This window comes from Nicotiana tabacum, chromosome 21, assembly GCF_000715075.1.
Source record: "Nicotiana tabacum cultivar K326 chromosome 21, ASM71507v2, whole genome shotgun sequence".
Lineage (NCBI taxonomy): Eukaryota > Viridiplantae > Streptophyta > Magnoliopsida > Solanales > Solanaceae > Nicotiana > Nicotiana tabacum.
In genome coordinates, this window is record NC_134100.1 from 68,996,859 (window position 1) to 69,007,194 (window position 10,336).

The following is a 10,336-nucleotide window of genomic DNA, read 5'->3' on the forward strand; positions in this document are numbered from 1 at the left end:
ACTGTGCAAGGCGCCATCAGAGGCGCCAAAACTACAGTGCCTTGCATTGTCTGGGGCGCTGAGGTTGATGCCCTGAACACTGCCTTGCACAGTCAGGGCGCTGATGTTAATGTCCTGGATAGTGCCTTGCACTGTCTATGTCCGTGAGATTTTATGGCCTTGCACTGTCTATGGCCGTGAGTTTTTCATGGCCTTGCACTGTCTAAGGCTATAAGACGTACCTCCCATAAACTTAGTCGATTTTATCAAATTTTATGCACCTCACTATCGGGCTTGATTCCAAAACAACGGTTTCTACCCATACTTATCCCGGTAGAATTTCACATTAATACTCATTTAATGCATCCACAACTAATTCATATTTACGGAGTGTTATACTAATAGACATTTTAATCTACAATTAAAAGATTAAGATAGGTTTGTAGTTCACAGTAAACTTTATTTCAAAACCTCCCGTAACTATATTTGTTCTAGAGAAAAAGGAGAAAATATTAAGGGGTAGTTTGGTTAGATATCATAATCCCACGGTAAAATGAGATACTATTTTATTCTAAGGTTGAATTGTTTATTCTGCTAGAAGAAATCCCACAATCATTTATATTATAATTGTGATATTATGTTTTTGCACCGTACTCTATGGAGCCATTTTATTTGAAGACAAGTTATGCTGAGATTAGTTGTACTGGATTATTTATGTTAAGATTAGTTATCATGATATTATTTTTTAGTGACTGTTTATGATCACGCCCAACTCTAGTCCTAAAAAGGATAAGCGGTCACTGCAAATATAATTCGGTCTAAGTATCACGACCCAATTTTCCTTATAGGCCATGATGGCACCCAACATCGCCGCTAGGCAAGCCAACGGTGAATTAGCCGTGTATTTATTCTTTTTAATAATTTCAAAGTAGTTGATTTTTATTTATTAAATAAGTGAGAAGTAAAAAATTTAATAAAATAAAGCGAAAACTAATGAAAGAGAAAATGCAGTAAAATAAATGCTCAAAAGCCATATAGTCTACTAGCATGTTTCCAAGACCTGGTGTCACACGTGTATGAGCAGCTACTAGAATATACTAAACACTAAGTTATTGTCTGAAATAGAGTATACAGAAAGTAAATACAAAAGAGAGACTGCGGGTGTTGCAGAACAGCCTCAGAGAGCAGCTCACCACTAAGCCTCTGGGTAACGTGGGTGCGCGCCTGGATGCCTGCCAGATGAACCTGCCTCAGATCCTGCACGGTTAGTGCAGAAGTATAGCATGAGTACATAAACAACATGTACCAAGTAAGTATCCAGTCTAACCTCGAAGAAGTAGTGATGAGGAGTCGACATCGACACTTACTATGGGCCAACAAATAAAATACAAAAAATTTAAATAAGCATGGAATATGTGAATAATAATAATAACACAATAGCAAGTATTGAATAAATGATTCTTTAACTGATAGTAAACTCCAAAATCTCCAACCAATACCTACTAACTCCAAATCAATTTATGTCATTAAATAAATTATAACCTCTCAAGCCATAAAATAACATCAAGTGTAATCGAGCTCCGAGTATTATCACGCACGATTTATGTCGAGGCGAACAGCCCGCTCCCATGAAAGTAGAGAAGTTTACCTCGCTCGCGGAAGTACTTGCGACACGAGAAGACACATGGATTTTTCAGAATTATTATGTATTCCTCAATTCTTCCCAAAAATAAGAAATCTAAATTGGAAATTTACAACTTTAAAATTCCTAGTCTCAGCTCTATTTAAAATAATTAATATGCATAATAAACATAACAGTATAATTAAAGCATGGTGTGGATCTAAGGCTACCTGGACATCTCATGGAATATAGCTACGCATGGACTCTCGTTACCTAGTACATACATAGCTCCCCACAAAGTAATACACATCAAAATACACCTAAGGGGATGAGTTCCCTCTTACAAGGTTAGGTAAGAGACTTACCTCGTTCTCAAGCTCACTTCCGGTCCACAAATCCACTCTAAATCTTCAACTTGATGCCAAACAACCCAAAACTAGCCAAGTATTATATAAATTATTCAATATACACTCACAAGTTCATAATTTAACTACTAGAGTAATTATCCAACCCAAATTGGAAGATTCCTAAAATTTATCCTGGGCTCACGTGCCCGGATTCCAGAAATTTTCGAAAATAAATATTACACATAACCTCACGAACTCAAATATATAATTTTCACCCAATTCCATAATCATTTTCGTGGTTAAATCTCATTTTTATCAAAACTTAGGTTTTTCAACTAAACCCAAACATTTCCACAATTTTACGTGTTATAATCCACCCACAATCTATTTATTAAACTTACATTGGGTAGGAATTACTTACCTTCAATAGCTAGGTAAAAATCCCTCTTCAAAGAGCTCCAATATCGGCCAAGGAAACGAAAAATGAGAGAAAATAGCCTAAGTCTCGTTTTTAAAACAAGACACTGCCCAGGCATTCCTTCTTTACGATCGCGGAAGAGGCCTCGCGAACGCGATAGGAATCTCGTGAACGCGGAGGCATTCCTGGCCTACGCTATGCGAACGCGAAGAATAACAGCGGCCACCCAGCTCCAGCCTCCTCTATGCGAACGCGGGCCACATCACGCAAAAGCAAAAGCCACAGGTCCCATACCTTCGCGAATGCGGGCTGGCTATCGCGAACGCGTAGCACAATTTCCAGTCCCCCATTTTGTCTTCTTCGCGAACGCGGCCGCTTCCTCGCAAACGCGAAGAAGGAAACCATAACCAGCAATGACAACATTTTGGACTTAGCTCCAAGCGGTCCGAAACTCACCCGAGTAACCCGAACCCCCGTCCAAATGCACCAACAAGTCCATAAACATGATACAGACTTGCTAGAACTTCGAAATACGTAAAATAACATCAAAATTAAGAATCTCACCCCAAAACCAAATTGAATCAAATTATGAACTTCAAGTTTTCAACTTGCTCCGAGCGCGCCGAATCATACTTAGACTACTCGGAATAATACCAAATTTTGTGTACAAGTCTTAAATCATCATACGGGATTATTCCCAGGCTCGGAATCCCAAATGGACCTAGATAACACCAAAACCTACTCCAAACCAAATTTAAAGAACTTGAAAACCTTCAATACTCCACTTTCAATATTAAGCGCTGAAACGCTCCCGGGTTATCCGAAACCCAATCCGAACATACACCCAAGTCCAAAATCATCATATGAATCTATTGGGACTATCAAATACCGATTCCGAGATCGTTTACTAAAAATATTGACCCAAGTCACACTTTACCCTTTTAAGCCCATATTAAGAAATTAAGTATTCCGATTTCAACCCGAACCCTTTCAAACCCGAACTAACGATCCCCGCAAATTATAAAATAGTAAAAGCACATACGATGAGTCTTATTTAAGGGAACGAGTATCTAGAAAGTAAAATGACCGTTCAGATCATTACACTAAGAGTCCGGAGTCGAATCCCATAAAGAACTAAGGCTTAGCTACAACTGTTCAATATTTCTAAGAAATACAAGTTCAAATAATTTTCTAGTTATAAAGATTGTAATTTTTATTTTAAACTAATTAATCAACATATTAAAGCAATAAAACTATCAACTAAAGATATTAAGGGTTGGAGACAAGATTAAGGAGGTCTAGAGTTATGATTTCCCCAATTGTCGGAATTCTTCTCGGTACGTATTCTATAATTTCGCCTAATTATTCTCTACTGACCATGAGCACTCGACTTATAGTAATTCTCTCTCGAGCAACTACAATAATGTACTAGTCATATTCGCTCGAATTACGCTAGCTCGCACTTTTTTACCGCTCACTATGATCACGTCAAAGCTTCGTTATCCCTAATCCCGCTTTTAAACTCGTCATATTGATCTCTCATATACATTAGGAGTGATGTTGTTCAACAACCACCTAAACATGTACTCTTTTTCAAGCAATACATAATAAATATGTACCGTTAATTGAGAGCTCTTCAATTAACTAAATAAAGCGATACTAAATTTTTATCCCAAGATTATTTTTGCTTATTCATCGTACCAAAAGATCCCTATATGTGGGATATTAATCTTGTGAATACTAATCCCAAGATAAAATAATAAATGACAGATTTGTTTTTTTTCCTTCTAAAGCTCTTCTCCCAAAGCTTTTTAAGAAATTCAAAGTTAAATTTGAAAATAAAAGTTCATCCAAGTTTATTTTAGGATAAAACCAAATATATATCTTATTTATAGTCAAGCAAACCAAATATCTGCCCATAAAGGTATATTCCTTTGAATAACTTCATAATTATTTAATGTCGCGTTATAATCTTCGCATTATTATCCCAATACAAAGAGCCATTGCATAAAGAGTGATATCCATATTCTATTCTCAACTTGTTATCTCGATTCTCGATCGGTCCAAAATTTTCTACTTTCAATTTGATGTACATAATTTTAATCAAAGTAAAATTTAGCAATTTTCACTCTTCACACACACAAACACAAAAAAAAAAATAGTCAAGTGTACTAAGCTCCCGCTATACGTAAAATTCGTAAAAAAAATCAAACCATAAAAATTTATTATATACCGTCATACCCACGTTTCTGCAAAAGGCGGTTGAAACCTAGGGTTTCAAAATCATGTAAGTAATAGGAGTTGTGTTGGTTGAGAACTTATTAAAGTGGCTAAAAGAGAGAAAAAAGAAGAGAAGATATTTATTTTCAAAATTTATACTAGTAGCATATTGAAATTTTAAAAATTATAGAATCCTTAATGTTAAACCCAATTCCTGTTGGAATTTTAATATTGATTGCAAGATTCGTCTTCATGATGTCAGACGCACAATTTCAAGATAGAATTTAAGTTGTAGTATTAAATAGATAGGGAACTAGGGAAGAAATGCTAAATAATGATAAAAAATTACTATGAAAAAGGAAAAAATCAAATCAAGCTATATTTTATTAATTACTCTTTTGAATATGATGAACTTTAAGATTTGTTACATAAATTATTTTTTATATTTTAAATTTTAAAATTAAAATTGTCGTATATGGTAGTACAAATTTAGAAGAGGTAACAGTTATGGTAACAAGATTCTCACCTTACTTAAAAGTCTTTACACACAATCAAATCAAACGTTTGGTCTGACGCTAAACCCTGTTCCCTCCTCAGTTTCAGAACACTTTTTCTTTGTAAAGTACTGACAGCAACCTCATCTTCCACAACACGCTCCTTCAAAATTCTTCAAAAACCAATCCAAGAAACACGCATACACACACTCTCTCTCTTTGTTTTGATCAAAATATGCAGTCGCCGGAATCTTGCGCCATAATGAGTTGCCCAACTACTCTAATAGCCGACGAAGATGAAGAGGTGGCAGATATGGAGACATCTGTTAAGGCAGTGGAGGAAATCTTGAACTACAAATTCAATAAACCAAAACTTCTTGAAGAAGCCCTTACGCACTCTTCTTGCATTGATTCTGTTTCTTATCAGCGCCTTGAGTTCGTGGGTGACGCTGCTCTTGGCTTAGCAATCACCAATTATGTTTATTTGGCATACCCAGAACTTGACCAAGGTCAACTCTCTCTCCTCCGTGCCGCTAACATCAGCACTGAGAAACTTGCTAGAGTTGCCGTTCGCCACGGTCTCTATAAATATGTCCGCCACAATGCTACCGCCCTTGATGGAAAGGTATATTTGGAACATAAATGTGGGCAGCTCAATAGAATTGGTGGCCTAAAACTAAACCTTAATAACATGCCTTAAACTTATTCATAAAATTATTGTTAGTTGAAATTTATTTCTTTCTAATCAATTTTTCTGTAGCTTTTTTTCCTCAATTTACTATATAATCAATTTCAAGCTTACATAATTTTGGGGCTGCTAACTCTTTGAGGCCAAAAGCAGTTGTTTTATTGGCTTGAGGGTCAAGTTTTTTTTTTTTTTGGGAGGTACATTCTGTATATTATTTGTGGCAAGATCAGATTTAGCTTTCTTGGCCAATTGTTAGTTGCCTTAAATTGATTAAGTTAAAGTTTTTGGGAATATTGAATTGAGGTATTTAAAATTTGGATATAGGTGAAGGAATTCGTAGTAACAGTGGAACAGGAGGAGCAAGCCGAGTTCCATGGAGGAGCAATGAAGGCGCCGAAGGTTCTTGCTGACATTGTGGAGTCAGTGGCGGCAGCTGTATATGTGGATTGTGGCTTTGATCTGAAGAATCTCTGGCTGGTCAGTTGTCTCTCTCTTGGCTGTTTAGATATATTGGTGGATCATAACTCCTTTTCTTTTTTTCGTGGATTTTGGTTGTATCTTGAGAATGTAATTCTATGGAATTAAAAACTTTAGGAATTGTGCAGGCCTACTGGATATAGGGAAGTTGCAAATGGAGGTATCTTGTGTACTTACAAGTTACACAACTGGATACACAGTTTTTTTTTTTTTTGATTAACATGGATACTTTATTAATATAAACTAAGTAGCATTACAATGTTCTATCATGGAAGTCCCATTGGGATCAAGTCCATGATTTGTAGAGTTAAAGGAGCTATCAAAAAAAAAACAGAGGTGCCAATTATAGCACAGATGTTCCCAAGACTAGCTAATTTATTACATGAACTCTCCGAAATAGTTCTAGTAAACGAGGACCCCCTTTGATCTGCTAGAAAGTTGGCAGCCACAATGTTAATATAATGCTCCTTGCAATAACTCTTTTTCATTCATTTATACTAATTTTTGCTACTCGGTTCACAAACTCACTTGAAAAATAATCAAGTTTCAAGGAAATTGGGGTTATGTTTCAATTGTCATTATTCTTGTTAGTTTCTGATATGAGGATGTTGAGGTGGATGTGTGGGCATACTAGGATGGATAAGATTAGGAATGAAGTTATTGGGGAGAAGGTGTGTGTGGCTCCTATGGATGACAAGATGCGGGAAGCGAGGCTCAGGTGGTTCGGACACGTGCGGAGGAGGAGCCCTGATGCTCCGCTGAGGAGGTGCGAGCGTTTGGCCTTGGCGGGTACGAGGAGAGGTAGAGGGCGACCTAAGAAGTATTGTGGAGAGGTGATCAGACAGGACATGGCGCGGCTGCAGATTTTCGGGGACATGGCCCTTGATATGAAGGTGTGGAGGTCGAGCATTAGGGTTGTAGGTTAGGACGTAGTCGAGTGCAGGGGTGAGGCTAGTTTGATATGATTGGCCTTAGACTGCTAGTGGTTAATGTTGTGTTCACACTATCCTTCCGTTGTTCATAGCATCGGGGCTTATTTTTTGGTTTTGTTATTGCATTTCAACTTTTTTTTAGTTCTTATGATGTTGTTATTATTTCTTGGGTTTTGTTTGATGGTACTAATATATTGTCCCTTCCCTTCTCTTCTCGTCCTTTCCTTATTCTTGAGCCGAGGGTCTTTCAGAAACAGCCTCTCTACTCTTTCGGGATAGGGGTTAGGTCTGCGTACACATTACCCTCCCCAGACCCCACTTGTGAGATTTTATTGGGTCGTTATTGTTGTTGTTTCAGACTTAACACCTTACTTTTCCAAATATGCCTTTTATAAATCTGTTTCCTTGAGAAGAAATGACAGAGTTAATAACTATCCTAAAAAAGAAGTCATTTATATTTTATTTTTGGCACTGTGTTTGCTCATATCTATGAAAAAAGAAATTTTTAGTTTTCCTTCTCTAGAATGCCATTAGATCTGTTTACAATGAAATAAGTTCACGTGACCTAACTAAGCAAGGTTTTGAAGTTGTGTGTGAGAGAGAAGGTGGGGTTGCCTATTGAAATTTGAAATTGCCATGATAATGAAAAGTAAAATGGTAAGGTCATATGAAAGGTGTGTTTCTTATTATCGGAAAGCCAATTAGATTGCCATTTTCAACCTAGAAATCTAGCATTCTTGTCTTGCAAATGAGAAACGACATCCCGATGTTCTGATTAGTTTAGTTTCATTTTGTGTTAGATATTTAGAGGCCTCCTCGAGCCTATTATCACGGTAGACTTGTTGGAAGAACAACCGCAGCCTGTAACCATGCTGTATGAGCTTTGCCAGAAGGACGGAAAACAAGTCGATATAAAGCATTGGAGAAAAGGAGAGAGAGACATAGCTAGTATTTATGTCGATGGTCAATTTATTACCTCAGCTTCTTCGGAGAACAAAGAAAATGCTAAACTTCACGCTGCAAAGGCTGCACTCCAAAAGTTAGCTTATAAATCTACTGGTAAGACGAATACTGAAGTTGAACCAAATACAGAGATTGATGGAGCAAAGCAGAAGCTGCATGAGCTATGTGGAAGAAAGAAATGGCCCATACCGACTTACAGGTTTAAACTTTTCCTTTGAGTGAAATAATTTACAGTTGCACAAGCAAACTATTTTAATTTTTGCAGGTTAGCATGCATAACATGGAAAAACTTGGACATTAGGGAATCCTACTGATAAAACTACTTTCTTCTTTTGGTTGCATATTCCTTTGTTACTTCAGTTGAATGAACTCATACAATTGTTATTTCTACACCTACTTTTGGATGTGCTGAGGTTTAATATTTCGAGTAAATTTGACTCTTCAGTCTTCATATTCTCAGATCTGAAGATGTTTTACATGTGTTTTGCACGCGGGAGCTTTTACTATTTTGTTAGTTCTTTTTTCGGGTTTGTGTGTCTCACTATACCATATGCCACCAACTGGTTTTTTGTTTTGTGGGTAAACGTGTGAACTGCGTGATACTTTGATTTAGTTTCCTTATTGTTTGCTTTATGATGGGTGCAGAATAGAGAAACAGATAGGTCCCGCTCATGATAGGAGGTTTATATGTTCTGTGCAAGTTCCAATTGCTGAAGGCTTGCTTTTTGTGAAGGGAGAGGAGAAGTCGCGAGTAAAAGATGCAGAGAATTCTGCAGCTTCAGCGATGATTTGGGGTCTGCAAGGCTCTTAACGTCAGTTAACGGTAGGGGTGAACGTTCCGTACTTCGGTTCGGTATTTAAGAATTACGGTTCAGTACTTCGGTATTCAGTTTATCAATTGTGTATACCAAATACCGTACCAAAGTAGTTCGGTACGGTTCGGTATTTCTTATTTGGTTCGGTACAGTTTCGGTTTATGAATTTGCTTTACACATTTGCATGATAAATTTCTACAAGATAATAAGAAATGCAACAGCAATCATGCATTAAAGAGTGATGTACAGCTTTACTAGAGCATTTCTTGTAGCTGCCTTATTTGCATATAAGACTGAGGCAGCCAAGATTATTGAAAATTTTGAAACGAGAAGTATTTGGTCATTACAGCCATTGAACAATAAAATATAAAATAGACCAAATTTTAATAGAGCAAATATATGAAACGAAAGGGTAAAAAGAGTTAGATGGAAAAGCACAATAACTTCTTAGGTAGGAACATATTCCCCATTGCTTAAGTTTTTTTTTTTTTTTTTAATTTCAACTCTTTCTTATCCAGTTTTCCTTCTTTGAAAAACAAATGTTCTGTTAATAGAATCCAGAGGCACTTTCATGCCATAGAATCAGTAAAGATGCAAGCAACAAAGTCTAATAGTGGAACGTAATTTCTGCACTTCTGGTGTAAGCTCAAAATTGTACACACAATGGTCATGAGCTCTGGCTAATGCCGATTTTCCATGACAAGTGTTGGAATCCTACAAAGTGCATACCTTTTCAGAACTATGGCTTGTTCAACCAAATCAGATTAACATTCCCTTGACGATAACATGCAAATTAAGCTTAATAGCATATTACTCTAGCGCTAAGTAAAGGGATGACACAGAAACAACAGAAGTGAGGCATATAAATACTGGCACATCTCTCAAGATTGGGGCGGGGGCACCTGGCCGGTACCATTGCTTAATTAAAATTAGACTACACACTATATTTAACATATGCTATATAACATTTAGTAAAAAAAATTGGTATTTCGGTTAAACCGAAATACCAATATCTTAATACCGAGGACCGTATCGAAGTACTGAACTTTTGAAAACTCCATACCGAATTAATACCGAAGTACCGAATGAATTCGGTCCGGTCTGATTTTTCGGATTTTATGCCCAGCCCTAGTTAGCGGTATATTGTTTTTAGTAGATTAAATAAGAGTAATTTTCAGAAACCACTATTGTTTAGTGATTATTAACTTCCTATAGCTACCATATACATAATTACATCCTATAGCTACTATTAAGTTGTTACGGTAGTGTATTCGCGCTATTGTATTCATGAATACAACAGCAAAAAGCGCCTAAAAATCAGGGTAGTCCAGCTATAAGCGCATGTATTCACATGTATTCGCGCATTGTATTCATGAATACAG

At 36.8% G+C, this 10,336-nt stretch overlaps 1 protein-coding gene across 1 annotated transcript; it reads left to right on the forward strand.

The window, feature by feature from the left end:
- Positions 1-5,153: 5,153 nt before the first annotated feature.
- LOC107773058 (ribonuclease 3-like protein 2) lies at positions 5,154-9,190 on the forward strand. Its single transcript, XM_016592505.2, has 4 exons — positions 5,154-5,704; positions 6,092-6,244; positions 7,977-8,338; positions 8,785-9,190. Exons 1-4 carry the CDS (start codon positions 5,315-5,317, stop codon positions 8,948-8,950), a joined length of 1,071 nt encoding a protein of 356 aa, XP_016447991.1. The 5' UTR covers positions 5,154-5,314; the 3' UTR covers positions 8,951-9,190.
- The last annotated feature ends 1,146 nt before the right edge of the window (positions 9,191-10,336 follow it).